Raw genomic sequence first — 17,503 nt, forward strand, 5'->3', positions numbered from 1 at the left:
TTTAAAATTCACGATTGTATTCACTTACTGTAAAGACATTTTATGGTGGCATTTGAAATTGATGATATTAGCATTAAATTAACTAGTATTTATATATTAAATTTAAATATTCTCGATTCTGAATTGGGTACAGATTTAGGTTACAAGCTGAAATGTTGCAGTTTTTAGGTTTAATCGTAGCCATGTGTCTGGTTTTTTTCAATTAGGTACATAGCCAATTTCACCATTCATAAAAATGTTATATTCAACCACGGAGTTAGGAATTGCCACTAAACAAATTTATTATGAATCGACCACGATTACGAACAGAAATCCATTTCACAATGCAGACGATACCTACGAATAGAAAAATTCAACATAGATAATATGGCTGCTTTCCCACCCATTTTTATTGGCTGGAATTAACGACCACTAATTCAATCATAAATTGGATATTACTTGACCATGTGCTCGTGAGGAATAAAGAAAAGTATAATTTATTGCAAAGAGCATGCAAGCTAGGAAGAGTAGAATTCAGGTTAAGATAATTTTACCTACAACTTTTATTATGTTTAATTGTATAAACAAACATTTTTCGCTTGTTGTATTTTAAAATGAGATTTGCAAATCAATGTATGTGTTCTCCGACTGATGTTCCTATCAAATATAATACTCATCAGGTAAGATATTATTGCGGTATAAATATAAATCATGTATAATTATTCAAAATTCTTCGTGAGTTGTAAATACTAGTATAAACTTCACCCTCATAAAAAACACAAAATTAAAAAAACAAACAAAAAAATGTCATTAGTTTTAGTAATGGCATTAGAGTAAATATTATTTTATAACTTAAATTTATTATAAAGTTATTATTACAAAGGCATACAATTAATTAACAACTTAGATCAGTGATTTCTTAGAATTACTTAGTTTTTATTTTCTACCATATTTTTGGGGGTCATGTTTTTCCAGATAGATTCATTGACAGTCCTATGTATTGTGTGTGTGTGTATATATATATATATATATATATAGGAAATGACATACTAATTATCCAGGGCACCCCTCTTGCAAAGTGAATTGCACATAGTAGTACTAGATTTTGTAATATTCTGTAGGCCTCCTTTGTGTCACAGAAACTAGGGGTGGTATTCATATTTATGTCTTGAGCGATTCCTTCGTCAAGAAATTCTTATATGCATTCTTATTTAAATATTTAGGTGCCACAGACGTTGCTTGAGATTGCCTCAAGAGATCTCAAACAAGACAGTCTTGATTAAGACCATCTTATGATAGTCCCATATTTCTTATTTCTGAAAGGGCATTCTCTTGTATCATAGTCGTTGCTTGAGAACACCATCGCGTAAGCATTTTTCATAGTCGCTGAGACCTTGCTTAAGAACACGAATAAGACCGTCTTTGCTAAGACCATTGCAGTTACGTCTCAAGCAATTGCTTGTTCAGATCGCAGTGTATAAAATGGCTGACTCTTGTGAACCTCGTATTTTTTAACTTATATAAATCCTATATGAATTGCTGAAGCAATTTGATATGTGTTTTAAATGCGTTTAGTGTTTGTTTGTGACCGGTGGTAACATTTTCAGGTGCTAAACAGACCCATTTATTTACATATCGATTACAGAACGAGTACAATGGATGGGGAAGGCGATGATGGTTGATAAAGTTCATATCACCATTAGAAAAGTTAAATCTACATTCGTGACACCCAGAATACATTAAAAATAAAAAATAAAACTGTGGCATTTGGAGTAATAGTGTATAATCTCCTTCGGTAGCTCCTTAGATCTTCGGTAGCGTAATGATTAGAGTCGTAATATGAGTTAGGCATAAATTGAAAGTTGACAGTATATATATGTAGTTCAAATCTTGCACTATACCAATCTATTTTTTTTTTAGTTATAGGTTATTGAATTCAAATATAACTTTAAGATAAATTGTATTAGTAATATTTTTGTTTATATAATTGTTATAATATATTAAAATAGATTTGGTTTGGTTATTTCGAACTCGGTAAGCTTTGTGACATGTTTTACTTCTAATAAGATTAAATTACAGGATCACAAGTAACTTGAACGAGAAAAATTAACCTATTATATTAGGAAATGAATGTCTAATTTTATTTATGAATAAACGAACACTTTATAGGAAATTAACTACTTGCCTGTTAGCCTTACATTACAGCAAAACCAAATTCACTCGTATCCTTTTAATGTTATGTAACTGGAGTTTTAAATTGAATCTCGTTAACCCTAAATATAATATTTTTTTAATACTAAGACAACTTAGTTATTTTATTCCAAGTGATGCGCAGAAAGTAAAATATCAAAAATTAATTGAAGTTTACATACTTTTAGAATAAATGTCTGAAATTTTATAACATTAAATAATTTAATTCAATGGACAGTAACATGTTTACGAACTCCCTTAAAAAATCACTATTTCTGTATGAATTTGTTACATCTCGTTAGAGCGATACCAAATCATTTTCATAATATATTTTTAATATGACCGATTACAACTGCAAGGGGTGGATAAAGTAGGGGTTAAAGGAGAAATAAATGCATAATTTTCTTCACTATTAAATCTATTACAATTTATTGTAAATCTTCAAATACTAAGTAAAACTTTCTTCTGAAACAATTTTTGATAAGACGAACCATTACTGCAAGGAATAGAAGGAAAAAAAGTTTGGAATTAAAAAATATAACTTCCGTACTCTGTATACTATCAAATCCATTCTTATTTATTTTTAACCTTTTTAACATTATGTTGAACTTGTGTTGAAGATAAAATTTTGATACAAGCAATTAAAACGCAAGGGGTGCGAAAGTACTCAAACAATATTGAAAAATTTTGTCTGAACAATTTTTGATGAGACGAAATATTACTATTCGAGGTTGAAATAACAAAAGAGATTTTAAAATTTAAAATTCCTTCCTACGTAGCCTATACTATTAGATTCGTTCAAACTTATTGTTAAATTTCTAAACATAAATTTTTCTTATTTAATTTTAAAATTTATTTTGCTGTGCAGTTGAATATTATATTTTTATTAAACTAATATTTACGGTACCTTATCCTAAAGCTGAAGCAGAGTGACATTTCCGCAAAAAAATACAAAGAGCATTTTTTCAGTTTTTCATTATCTGAAATGTTTTTTTTAAACATTTTGCAAAGGCTCGTTATTTAAAAAAAGTAGTTATTCAGTACTAAAAGTTATGGAGATGCTAGTTTAGGGTAGTTATAATTACTTGAAAAACTGTAATACCAAGTTAATGGTTAATTAAGTTAGGAAAACTACATTAAAACTATAGTGAAAATGATTGATTAGTTTAGGTTAGCAAAATAAATAATATGGTAAAATATGTTAAATTGTTTCTTATGTCGTATTAGCGAAAATAACGGTAGAAAAGTAGCAGAGCTATTTTAAAAAACCGTTTAACCTATTTTTCGTATTATTTTGAAAATAGTATATTATTAAATCGTTAGATACATTACGTCTTAACGTTCAACTTGCACAGGAAAGACAAAAGTATAGCCAGTTCTTAATAGAACGTGTGCATCTTTGTGGTTGCAAAACACCTGTTTTTCCAGGTGTGATTCAAGAGTATTAAAACAATAAAATCACTTCTTCACCTCAATGTACACACACCTCAAATTCTGGAGTTTCATTGCTCTGTGTGAAAAGTAGCAGAATATTTAACGAACCAGTCAAGTCGACAAGGTTCGTATATACTCGTGTATTTTCGGCTGTCTTAAGCTATTGCTTCGTCAAGCCGGAAGTACGTCAAACAAGCTGTCGCTTGAGCACGGAGACTTCGGGAAGCTTATCTTATTCATGGACTATGAAACATGGATATTGAAATCGCTGCCTTGAGAAACAAGACGGCCTTCAACAAGATGGACTCAAGAGATTGCTCAAGACACGACTATTAATACCAGCCTAGGGGTATACACACATACATATATGTGGCTCTTGAAAATGATTTTTTTTTATAGATTATAACATTAAGTGTTTTGATTAATAATCATTTTTGGCATATTTTTGTATGTAGCAAGAAGAGAACTCAACTTAATGCAAATGCATCGTTGGGAGTGCTTCAACACCATCACCACCTTCGGCAACGCCAAGTGTGCAGGATCTGAGCAGGAACCGTGCTGCCAGGCGCCACCCTGCTCCTCGGAGGCCATGGATTGGCAGCCGATCTGTCCAGAGCCCGTCCTTCAAGCCCCGCCGCCGCCGCCGCCGCCGCCGCTCTGCTGGGCTCATCTGCCCCGAGACAAGCCCCCGGTGACGGGCGACATGGCCCCCGGCTGCGGGGACCAGAGCAGCGCGCGGCAGTCGGGCTCTGCCAAGCACACGTCCTATACCTGCCAGGGCCAGCCAGTCCGGTTCCGGCGGGTTCATCGTCGCGACTACAATTCAAGCCCGCCGCCACAAAATGACACAAACTGAACTCATCTGTGTTTCTGCATGTCTTATTTGTGTTTGTAGTAAAAATTTAAAATCACATTGTACGACTTGATTCACCGAAACCAGTTCTTATCTGTAGTTTGACCAACATTCTGTAGACTGAAACTAATTTTTATTCTTCCATCTTAAGGTTGCGAAAGGCGTACTAATTATTCAGGGCACCCCCCTTGCAAGATAAATTGCACATAGTAGTACTATATTTTGTATTATTCTGTACTTTATATCACAGAAACTAGGACTTTATTCCATATGAAAAAAGTAGGCAGAAAAGTGAAATGCAATGTTATCCTGGCTAGGTAAGAAAATAAGTTAAATTTCGAAATGGGAAAATCAAAACAATCTGTTATGACATATAGTTAGGTACAATTTCAGCATTTGGATTTCCAGATTGGAATTATATTTCTGTTTCTTTATAATTTAAATCATTGTCTTACCTCTGTGCCATATAATTTTGATTTGCATTGTTTTGTGTTTGGTTCTATTTTTATTGACTTCGCTGTCGAATATATTTAAAGCTACCCATACGATACCATAATTATGTATTAATTCATGCGATGCTGAAACACAGTACAGTAATGTTTCAGTAAGTTAGTTACATTTTATTAAATGTATCTGAAACATTGTTTTATATTCATATACAAAATAAAAAAAAGTTCAGGATGAATGTATTGTAAGAAGCTCAGTGACTTTTGATTTCAAAGTGTTAAAACATTGTTCTTATTAGCTTAGTAGAGGTCGGTAGGTTTTATTTTTTCGTTTATTAACTATTTATACAAGTATTTTTTTCGTGTCTTCAACTACCAATAAACCAAAAGTAAGGTTTTTTTTGTCTAGGTAGTGAGAAACAAGTCCAATTTTCAACTTCGCTCGAGAGCATGTTAAGGGCTGCCAAATGGCATGTAGAGGCCTCATGTGTTAAATCGTCATAAAAAATAAAATACTCAAGGTTTATGAAAGGTTATAACTAAGAATACCATTTAGTACGGTAGCGAATTCCAATTACAGCACTGACCTGCACTACGTACTCATTGGCTGATTTATGCGTGTTATAATTCCATTGTATTCGCAGTCAGAATAATGGTTCTTTATGTTCCAGAAGCGAAGTGCACTATACAAGTACGCACCAAATTTCTGCCTTGTCTGTGCAGATGTTCAATGCATTGTGAGAGCTAACTGTGGTTGATTAACTGAAATAAAATCATTTTAACATCTCTACAAGATGCTGGAATATGTTGAAAATAATAGCTCTATATATAATGTGTATGTGTATAAATGTATATATATATAAGATATTTATAAATGGAAATATCAACATCATGAGAACTAAAACCCAAATTTGGTGCATACGATAAACATAATTCATTGCCACATATAAATTGGATTTGCCTTATTGTAAAAATATTTTACAAGATTTAAAAACAGTTCTTAACTTAAACCCAAATTTTAAATACTGCACTCCAAAATGTTTTATTTTTCTCGGATCATATTCCAGATGCTGGTGCACAACAAAATCCATTCTTCTCGGGCAGCCATGAGACATACATGTATGCATTTTTACAGTTTTCGGACACTCAATGAAGTCAGTAAAAAATTGTGATTTGAGTAATAATACTAGGGATGGAAAATATTGAGCATTTGTCAGGTGATAGGAAGTCTTCAAAATTTTGTACCGTACATGATTTTTTGCGAGAAGATTTTCAGACTAACTCTTGTGTTCAACCATAGAGTCTGTGTTATGTGACTTGTTGCTTCTTTCAGATAAATGACTACTGTCGACACATAAATCAAAGTCATTCTTTGTGAAACCAAACAGCTTCGTGAATGACCTGGTCAATAAAGGTAATGCATTCTTTTGCAGACATCCGCCAGTTAGAAAATGTGCTAGTGCAGTTTAGTAATCATTTAGAAAGTTTCTCTAGAAATCACTGCTTCTAATAATTCGAAACGCCCCAAAAAACTCACTGTCGACAGCAACCTACAAGAGCAGCAAGTGTCGCGGTAGGTTCCTCCAGGAGCATACACAGAATTTCATCTCGGGAGGCAAAGGCATAGAAACACTTGCGTGCTGTTCGTTTTCAAATTCTTTCCATTTGTTTATAGGATTTTTTTTATTTTTTTTATTTAGGAATTTAGGGGGCCATCCTCCCTGCATAGCTACACCTCTGAGTACCTCGGGGCTATCGATATGGTCTAACACCACAAATCTAGCTTGTAGTTATCATCTCCCGCGCGAGATCACGCTAGTGTCGTGGTGGGTCCCCCGGGGCTATCGACGTGGCACGACGTCACAAGTCAACTTGTAGTTCCCATAGCCCGCGCGAGATCACGCTAGTGTCGTGGTGGGTCCCCCGGGCTATCGACGTGGCACGACGTCACAAGTCAACTTGTAGTTCCCATAGCCCGCGCGAGATCACGCTAGTGTCGTGGTGGGTCCCCCGGGCTATCGACGTGGCACGACGTCACAAGTCAACTTGTAGTTCCCATAGCCCGCACGAGATCACGCTAGTGTCGTGGTGGGTCCCCCGGGCTATCGACGTGGCACGACGTCACAAGTCAACTTGTAGTTCCCATAGCCCACGCGAGATCACGCTAGTGTCGTGGTGGGTCCCCCGGGCTATCGACGTGGCACGACGTCACAAGTCAACTTGTAGTTCCCATAGCCCGCGCGAGATCACGCTAGTGTCGTGGTGGGTCCCCCGGGCTATCGACGTGGCACGACGTCACAAGTCAACTTGTAGTTCCCATAGCCCGCACGAGATCACGCTAGTGTCGTGGTGGGTCCCCCCGGGCTATCGACGTGGCACGACATCACAAGTCAACTTGTAGTTCCCATAGACCGCGCGAGATCACGCTAGTGTCGTGGTGGGTCCCCCGGGGCTATCGACGTGGCACGACGTCACAAGTCAACTTGTAGTTCCCATAGACCGCGCGAGATCACGCTAGTGTCGTGGTGGGTCCCCCGGGGCTATCGACATGGCACGACGTCACAAGTCAACTTGTAGTTACCATAGCCCGCGCGAGATCACGCTAGTGTCGTGGTGGGTCCCCCGGGGCTATCGACGTGGCACGACGTCACAAGTCAACTTGTAGTTCCCATAGCCCGCGCGAGATCACGCTAGTTTCGCGGTGGGTCCCCCGGGGCTATCGACGTGGCACGACGTCACAAATCAACTTGTAGTTCCCATAGACCACGCGAGATCACGCTAGTGTCGTGGTGGGTCCCCCCGGGCTATCGACGTGGCACGACATCACAAGTCAACTTGTAGTTCCCATAGACCGCGCGAGATCACGCTAGTGTCGTGGTGGGTCCCCCCGGGCTATCGACGTGGCACGACATCACAAGTCAACTTGTAGTTCCCATAGACCGCGCGAGATCACGCTAGTGTCGTGGTGGGTCCCCCGGGGCTATCGACGTGGCACGACGTCACAAGTCAACTTGTAGTTACCGTAGCCCGCACGAGATCACGCTAGTGTCGTGGTGGGTCCCCCCGGGCTATCGACGTGGCACGACATCACAAGTCAACTTGTAGTTCCCATAGACCGCGCGAGATCACGCTAGTGTCGTGGTGGGTCCCCCGGGGCTATCGACGTGGCACGTCACAAGTCAACTTGTAGTTACCGTAGCCCGCACGAGATCATGCTAGTGTCGTGGTGGGTCCCCCCGGGCTATCGACGTGGCACGACATCACAAGTCAACTTGTAGTTCCCATAGACCGCGCGAGATCACGCTAGTGTTGTGGTGGGTCCCCCGGGGCTATCGACGTGGCACGACGTCACAAGTCAACTTGTAGTTCCCATAGCCCGCGCGAGATCACGCTAGTGTCGTGGTGGGTCCCCCGGGGCTATCGACGTGGCACGACGTCACAAGTCAACTTGTAGTTCCCATAGTCCGCGCGAGATCACGCTAGTGTCGTGGTGGGTCTCCCCGGGCTATCGACGTGGCACATCACAAGTCAACTTGTGGTTACCATAGCCCGCGCGAGATCACGCTAGTGTCGTGGTGGGTCCCCCGGGGCTATCGACATGGCACGACGTCACAAGTCAACTTGTAGTTCCCATAGCCCACGCGAGATCACGCTAGTGTCGTGGTGGGTCCCCCGGGGCTATCGACGTGGCATGACGTCACAAGTCAACTTGTAGTTCCCATAGTCCGCGCGAGATCACGCTAGTGTCGTGGTGGGTCTCCCCGGGCTATCGACGTGGCACATCACAAGTCAACTTGTGGTTACCATAGCCCGCGCGAGATCACGCTAGCTTCGCGGCGGGCTCGTCAGAGGTATCGACGTGGCTCGCCGCGCAGTCGCCCTCACTGACGGGAGACGGCGCCAGCGACGCGGCCTGGCGCCGCAGGTCGCCGCCACGCACGAGCGCCGCGGCGCCCAGCCCCGCCAGCAGCAGGCCGCAGAGGAAGCCGTCGGCAGCCAGGTCGCCGCGCGCCGCCAGCAGCCGCCCGGCGATGCTCGTCAGCGCCACGCCGCTCACCTCGGCCGCCATGTTGAGCAGCCCCGAGGACGTGGCGGCCGGCAGCGGGTACGTCAGCTCGGCCGCGAACTCGAACGCCACCGTCATGTGGCTCGTCATGAAGAACCTTCAACGAGTGCACGGGTCAGGGTTCAGGATCGGCCACACACGCTGTGTTGTGTCATTGCATTCGTGCAGGGACGGGTCCAGGACAGGGCAAGCCGGGCAGTCTCCCAGGGGTCCGTGCCGGTGTTTAACATTTTTATTTTACTTGTTTATTTAGTTTTCTGGGCATTTATGGGAAAAAATTAAAGTTTTATTAGCATGTAATTCATAATGCTGGTCATTACCAATTCCCATATTATTTATTAGAAAAAAAGGTCGGTTTACGGACGATAATTTTACGTGATAGCGTCATAAGAAAACATTGATGATAAATTGCATACTTTTTTAATTTTCAAATATTATTTAAAGTTTTTGAAATTTTAATTTAAATAATATTTGTTTAAATATAATCACGAACAATTAGTTAAAAAGGACCGCCTTAACTTGTTTGATGTTATTGATGATTTTCTCGCACGGTGGTTGGCCAGTTCTTTCACGCTCGGCTCAGGCGGAACGTGACAAATGTTTCGTGCGTGCAGCCGGCGTTCATCGATTTATAAGACGTTATCACGTCAAAAAAAAACTTTCAAATATTTTATTGCCACATATAAATTACATGTCAGGAAATAATATAAAGATTTCTTAAATTTAATCAGCAAAACCATGTCCAAAATTTAAGTTTCAGGTTGGCTTAAACATTTTTTTTTTTTTGGAAGAGTTGATGTTTAAAATTTTCCAGGGAAGGGTGTCCATAAAAGTAAATAGCCCATGGCTCCACAAAGTAAAAGCCACCACTGTGAGTCACGTCGTCATTTATGTTTTATGACAATATTCACAGTTGTTTCACAATACTGGCTGATTTAAAATGTCTACAATGCCCATCACAGGGGTGGCCACGCATGCATTACTACAAGTACGCCACATGAAGCCACTCTGTATTCAGTTGATGGTCTGCGTCATGTTTGCGCGAGACCCAAAACACTAGTAAAGTGTCCCGTTGGGAACCATTTAAATATTTTATGGTAGTTACTGTACTCTATCTTCAACGACATAAATTTTAGTTCATAATTAACCGTCACCTGGCGTGGTCAAGCATTTCCGCGATCTTTTGGGCGTTTCAATATGACGATGTGTTGAAAGAAAGTCACATGTCATATAATGACAATTCATAACTCCATGGCCCGTAAGGTCATTTATTACCAAAAATTGAGATGAAAACCAATCTACTGCTTTTCCCGTCCTATTCGCATTTAACATAAAATTTAGAACAATTAAAATATGTATAGAAATTATTTGCAGATAATCAAACACGTCGGCGAATAATGTTTCTTTTAATGGATATCTGACTCCTGTGATAATATGGTCAATATTTTCATTAACATTCATAGGTATCATGATAGTGGCCAATGTTTTTATGTATATACCCTGTGTATAGCACTTGACAAGTTCAATATATTTTTTATATCAATCACACATATTTTTCTGAACTTACATATAGAGCACTAAGCCAACCATGTTTAATTATTGAAGGTAATGATACCATCGACAGATAAGATCTCCCGTAAGAAACATTATTCACCGATTTGCATGGCCTACCTCAACAAAATCACCCAACATTTGCCTAGAGCCTAGAATAATTTCTGGGTACCATGATAAACCAAAAAATATATAGTTGGCCGAATCGGATTCGAACCAATTTTTCTTTTGAATGCAAGTATAATGTACTACCACGACCCCAACTCGCCCCATGTAGCCTATATATGTAGCACTTCAAGTTCTTTGAGTGAGAGCACTCGTGACCTGTATCAAGCTCAGAGACGGCAGACGTCAATTCTTTCGAGGGACAGATATTGTTTTTGAAACTTATTTGAGGGTTTGATACACATGAATTAATATTAAATTTCTTACAATTTTTTTTATTGAAATACATTACAATATAGCCTATGTGGTGCCAAAACGAAAAATTATTTTCACAAAAATAGTTTAAAGTATTAGAAAAAAAGTATTCAAATATGTGAAGAATTGATATGAAACAAAACAATATGGATCCAACCTACAAATTCACATTATTAAAAATAAACAAGAAAATAAACACTGCTACAGTTAAGTTTGTTTTCACTGGAATGCCAACTTTTCAACAAACATAAAATGTTTTCATGTAAGAAATTGGGCTTTGTTCATTAGTTGTATGGTTACATGTTACCTATAGATCACACAGTTACAAAAATATATATATATATATATATATACTTTTTTTTAAACATTTTTGTGAGAATTACGTACAATGTCTGCTGAAGAACTATTCAACAAGCACGAAAACAAAGACGGCTCATACGCGACAATACGTATGTATGATGATATTTGTTTTAAGGTTGTTTAGGCGGTCCGTACAAGGACCTGATCCGCCAGATGGCTGATAATTAGGGGCATGCATATCGCGAAAAAGATTCCGAGACGAGCTGAAAGTTAAGACACTGTAGCATCGTCTGTGCTTCGTGACTGTGTGAGTTTCTTCCTGGTAAATGTCAGAGTGTTACAACACCAATCGCAGTAATTCAGCATTGAAGGAAATGTGTCCTGGATGGCCTAGTCAAATGAGGATCAGATTAATTGCTTAATGAAGCGACCCCAAGCAGACTCTCGTCCGCCTGACAGGGATCTCATCATCGCCAGTGTGGGCCTAGGGGCCCGAGTGCCGCGACTTGGACACCGAACCCCGAGGCCCTTTAGGAGTTCCAGGTCGCCCATTTGCGACCCATAACCTCCTGTTTTGACCTATAAAAGTTTTGTTTTGGCTTTTCTGATATTGTTTTCTAAAAATGCTGTGAAGCTGTGATGAATGCAATTGGCCTTGAATATTTAAATTTAAGTTCGTGTGGTGACTTTACTTTAAACTCGTGGTGTTGTCCAGCCCTCCCTTTAAGTCAAATAAGGCAATAGCTTCTCTTGCGGACGGTCTCCAATCACAGGGAAGAAACCTCTGGTGCAGGTATACCTTGTTAGAGTCTAATAGGCGTTCAGATTTATTCGAGGAAAAATGCCTGGCCCTACTAGCCCAGGAAATGAAAGGAAAAAATGTATGAATGTCGGGAAAAATTAGAGACAAGCTGAACTTTTGGCAGGTGTTAGGACCCAAAAAGAGGTGTATTTTCCCAAAAGTCCCCACCCCTCCCCCTTGTGCTTCCCCCCCTACCCCTCCTTAAACATCCGATTTGCAAGCATTTGGACTACCCTTCATAACTCCGTTGTTATTTATCGCAGTAAAATTTTCTATATATCGTTTTATTCCTTATATTATTATCTACAATAAAGTTATATATAGTTTTGTTCTAAGACTAGCAGTTAACTAGATATTAGCTGAGAAATGTCAATTTTTAAAATTTTATGATAAGTTTGTTAAGAGTATTTAAGTTTAAAATTTTAATTTGGGAAAATTTCACGAAAAACTTAAGATAAAAAGTGTAGAACGATTCTTTAGCTTTCCAACGGTATTAATTTTTCATAGTTTGGATGACGATAACATGAAGTAGAGGGCCGTAAGTAAACTAAGAACTCGCCTCTCTCAACCCGGACTTAAAAGCAATCTGCCGCACCCTATTCAAGCTCACTCCGCTGGCCTTAAACGTTACTTGTAATTCTTCCTCATTATTCTAAATAAATTATATATACAATTTTAGTTCAGAATACAAAAAAAAAATGGTTTAATTTTTATATTATTTTTGCAAGTTTTGGTTCGGGGGGGCTTCAACCCTAACCCACATAGGATCGTTCCATTATCCACCAACTATGGACCCACCGAGTCCCGGACTGGCAACAACCGGCAGCTATGAACTAAAATACGACTGCTTACTCACAGTTTGTGATAAAGAGCAATCAGTATCATCCACAGCATCACGGACCACCCACCCACCCACCCACTTCAAGCTGTTGTGACATTTACTGAATTAGATGTAATCTTTAAAAGATTTGTGCAATGGGAGCGCATGACTTGATGTAAGTTTTTGGACATACGCCATTGCTTAGCAATGGCGTATGTCCAAAAACTTACATCAAGTCTTGAATTAGATGTACTTCTTTATGTGCATTTTTCACTTCCAAACTTTGCTATTATTTACACATCATGCTATTTAATTTGTATAGACTATTACTACTTACAACAAAAGTACTTCAATGTATTTTACAAACAGATCTATTCATAACGTTTTCGACTCAACGCCTACATACATAATTATTCATCATCAATTGCATCTTCATCTTCATCTATGGCTGTTGCATTGTTATACGAAAGACCATTCCAGTGTTCACACATAGCTGAGCAATGTAAACCTGTCTTTCGACATCCAAAATAGTTCCCACATGCAGATTTACATGAAAATGACACTAAGTGCAACATATCGTTTGGTGCAAAAGGCTCTTTGATGTGGTAATTGGCTTAAGTACGTTTCTCTCACCTTCATCTTCTCTTACACATTTATCCAAATTAATAAATGGAAGAGCCATGTCATATGTTGAGTCATATTTTCCCCTTATGCTGTTAATGAGGTTCATGAAACCATTCCATCCTGGTTGGACATTCATTCCAGAAAGCCAAATAAAGTTTAGAGGAAACATGGTTTCTACTGTGAAGTCTGAATTTTTCAGCTCAGCTTTTAATTCGTTGTACTTTTTCACAGTAATGCTACTAAGTCCGTTGTGGGCTTTTTTCTTTGGGTAAGATCGTATCCTAATGCATTCTGGATTAAATGTTCCAGAAGATTTCCTTGCAACCTTTACTTGAGTTTCAACACTAGAATCTGGGGTAATAGTTTGGACCCCGCCCATTGCATGAAATGTGTTCACGCCATCCAGTGTTCGAACATTGACATCAGCATTATTAAAAACATGCTGTATGAAAGCATCTTCATTGACATTTGGTGATTCTGAATTTATGAGAGCATTCATGTACACGGAAGCTTCGTAATAGGATGCACAAATACCCATAGAAGATAGCATGTGGATAAGATGCTTAGATCCATATAAACGATGTAGTGTCAGAGCTAAGCCAATGTGAAGTGGTGACAAAAATGATCTGGGTCTTACAGCTGATATAATAGCATGGTTTATGACTACACATTTTCTGTCTACCATTTCAAACTCTGAAACGTTTTTCTTTTTCGTAACTCTTTGTGTGAAAGCTGCTAATGTATTTGGTATTTAATGTTCTCCTCCACATGTAATGTCATTGGTACCTGGATATGTTTCATGATCATATGCCTTCTTTTGAATATCTTCTTTAATGATGTCAGCTGCAGCCAATACAATCCTAAGTTTTTCCGTTTCTAGGTTCCTATCTCTTTCTTTGTACCAGGTCTCAATAATTTTATGGATAGTTTCAGACAAACACACAATGTTCTTTCTACCTGAAACATTAGATACCATAATGCGTTCTTTAAAGTGTTCTAGAAGAAGATTTTTTCAGGTGTTTGTCGGAATATGTATCTTTTTTCCCTGAAATGCGTGCCATTATATCTTGCAACTCTTGAATTGAATATTGGCATTCATCGCTTTGTTCAATGTAACTGCACAACATTAAAAAATATTCTTTATCCGTCATCGGTCTGCCTACAAATCCTTCACTTGGGTTTGTCTTTGAAAAAGTGTCATGACAGTTTTTATGGTATCGTGCTTCTGGGGCTACAAGGTCACTTACATTTAAAATGCGTGCTTTCACTTTATCTCCCGATTCATCGCTCCGATCTTCACATCTCTGCAACAAACTATCTTTAATTTCTAATGTTGCTACCATACGAACTTTTTTCCTACGATACAAAGCAATCTTATAATCGACTTTTGCCTCTTCCCCACAAAAAATGCAATTTTTTTTGTAGTCAAAATTATCGCCTACACTTCGCAAAACAGGAATACATACAGCAGGACTTAGTGATGATGTAGTTGCAGCTTTAATACTTGATGGTCTCGTATAGTTATGCCTACACGATTTGTGTACTCGAACACTTTATTTTCCTTTCAAGCTCTCGTGGAGCCCATCCTTTCGTAGAATGTTTGCTTCTGTTACTGTCTTCAGCCCTTTTGTAACAACAGCAGTATCTCCTTCCGTATCTTTACCACATGAATACAAAGTAAACTTAAACGTTCCATTTCAATTTTGGTGAGTATGAATTCTTGTTATAACCTGGTAGGTAGATTCAATCCTGAAACATACGAAGACGTAATTACTCATCACTTAGAAAGTTGTTGATTTGCAATTATCGAATATTAAAAAAGTAGTATACGAATGTATTTCCGGAAACAGGCTTTAAGGCTGTGGATTGAAGATTGTCGACCGCCATCTTGGATTGTGACGTCACGGCGGCCATCTTGGATTGTGACGTCACGGCGGCCATCTTGGATAAGCGTAACGTGACACTTTTTCGTGCGTGCAGCAAGCGTAACGGGACACAGCGTAACGGGACACAGCGTAACGGGACATAACGTAACGGGACAAGTATATCACAGCGTCCATCTTGAATCCGCCATTTTGTATGACGTCATTGTGTGTTCTCGAAAATTCCGGTGATGTGTTTTCCGCCATTTTGAATTATGACGTCACCGTTGCAATTTTCGTTACGGCCGCCATCTTTAACTTTTTTATTTATTATCCGATTTTAAAGATTTTTTTTTAAATTTATAAAAAAATGCACTTAATATAAATTTAATAAATTATTTATAAAAAAATTACATAAACGACACGGAGTTCGGAGTCCTCGGTTCGAACCCGACAGAGGCAAAAAAAAAAATGGCGACCGATCCAACACTCACAGTGGACGCAGGCAGACTGACCCCCACCACTTATGTCAATGCACATATACCATCAGGTAGTATGACATCATGTCCGCCATCTTGAAATTCGGACGCCATCTTGAAAATCTTTATTTATTATCCGATTTTAATGAAAAAAATTCCAAAATTCATCAAAAAATTAACGTATTTGAATTCTGTTTGATTATATCGATGCACGTCCTTGGTTCGATTCCCGACGAGAGTAAACAGTCGATCCTTCCTCCATGAACCTACCTACCTAGACTGATCTACCACCACCAATACCAAAGTATATACCGTCAACTGGTATGACATCATGTCCGCCATCTTGTCTTCATCTGCTGGAGACCGCCATCTTGTTTTCGTATGCTAGAGTGTGCCGATACCATGTAGTATAATTATCTGGTCACCACACCTTTGACCTTGAAATTTGACCTTGACCTTGAAATTTGACCCTGACCTTGAAATTTGACCTTGACCTTGAAATTTGACCTTGACCTTGAAATTTGACCTTGACCTTGAAATTTACCTTGACCTTGAAATTTGACCTTGACCTTGAAATTTGACCTTGACCTTGAAATTTGACCTTGACCTTGAAATTTGACCTTGACCTTGAAATTTGACCTTGACCTTGAAATTTGACCTTGACCTTGAAATTTGACCTTGACCTTGAAATTTGACCTTGACCTTGAAATTTGACTTTGACCTTTAAATTTGACCTTGACCTTGAAATTTGACCTTGACCTTGAAATTTGACCTTGACCTTGAAATTTGACCTTCACCTTGAAATTTGACCTTGACCTTTAAATTTGACTTTAACCTTGAAATTTTACTTTGTCCTTGTCGACCATCATGGACCCGGCATTTAATGTTCAGTACATGCTACCAGGAGCGACCAACTGCTGGAGTACGTCATCTTGTGTGTGTACTCATATTATAGAGTACATTTACATCTGGTTAATTTTATTTTAACCTGCTACAGTGCAGTAATCATTTATTACCGAGGTGCCCACCGCCATCTTGAAATTCGGACGCCATCTTGAAATCATGTAATAATGTAGCTAGAAAAGCGGGAAAAAATCCAAAATTCATCAAAAAAATCACTCATTAACTTACAAATCGAATCGATGGATCCCTGTCCACGGTTCGATTCTTGACCAGAGACAGTTGTAACTAATTATTAAATAAATGTTAGGTTCTGTTTTCCATTACCTTTCGCGGAGTTTATTAATCATTCACTTTACGAAAATCAACTCAAGTCAATATACCGGACCAACGAATTAAATCAGTGCCGATTAGCCTATTATGAAAGTCTAATTTTTCATTAATCTGAATAACATATAAGCCGTTCATGTACAAAGCCACACATATAGATCAATTGCCTTCAGTCCATGAGACCGAGTCATGTCATTATCAGACGTATAGGCTAGTCATTTCAGGACCACATGACCTTCGTAATCCATCGTGACATTTTTATACATTCTAAAGGACCAAGTAACCTTGTAAAATATTTTAGTAACACCAAGAGGTGATAAACTAGTAAATATTCAATCACTACATTTTGTACTACGCGCAATCAACAAAAAAAGGAAGCACCAACAACGAAAAGACAGCACCACCAACGAAAAGGCAACACATTTGGAAGCACCAACTACGAAAAGG

At 38.9% G+C, this 17,503-nt stretch overlaps 2 protein-coding genes across 3 annotated transcripts in view; one reads left to right on the top strand and one right to left on the bottom strand.

Moving 5' to 3' along the window:
* The first annotated feature begins 347 nt into the window (after positions 1-347).
* LOC134533957 (WASH complex subunit 1-like) lies at positions 348-5,154 on the top strand. Its single transcript, XM_063371802.1, has 2 exons — positions 348-659; positions 4,059-5,154. The coding sequence occupies exon 2, from the start codon at positions 4,079-4,081 to the stop codon at positions 4,457-4,459; it is 381 nt and encodes a 126-aa protein (XP_063227872.1). The 5' UTR covers positions 348-659; positions 4,059-4,078; the 3' UTR covers positions 4,460-5,154.
* Positions 5,155-5,918: 764 nt separating this feature from the next.
* The window catches only part of LOC134533947 (uncharacterized MFS-type transporter C09D4.1-like), a 42,545-nt gene continuing 30,960 nt past the window's right edge, over positions 5,919-17,503 (bottom strand). For both annotated transcript variants that reach the window (XM_063371790.1, XM_063371781.1), the window contains one exon: positions 5,919-9,065. In XM_063371790.1, coding sequence (XP_063227860.1) covers positions 8,784-9,065 — 282 coding nt within the window. In that variant the 3' untranslated portion in view covers positions 5,919-8,783. The remainder of the gene's footprint in view (positions 9,066-17,503) is intronic.

Source organism: Bacillus rossius, chromosome 1 (genome assembly GCF_032445375.1).
Source record: "Bacillus rossius redtenbacheri isolate Brsri chromosome 1, Brsri_v3, whole genome shotgun sequence".
Classification (NCBI taxonomy): Eukaryota; Metazoa; Arthropoda; class Insecta; order Phasmatodea; family Bacillidae; genus Bacillus; species Bacillus rossius.

What these genes read in the sequence shown, in the direction of transcription:
- LOC134533957 (XM_063371802.1), top strand. Translation starts at nt 4,079, where the DNA reads ATGCAAATGCATCGTTGGGAGTGCTTCAACACCATCACCACCTTCGGC.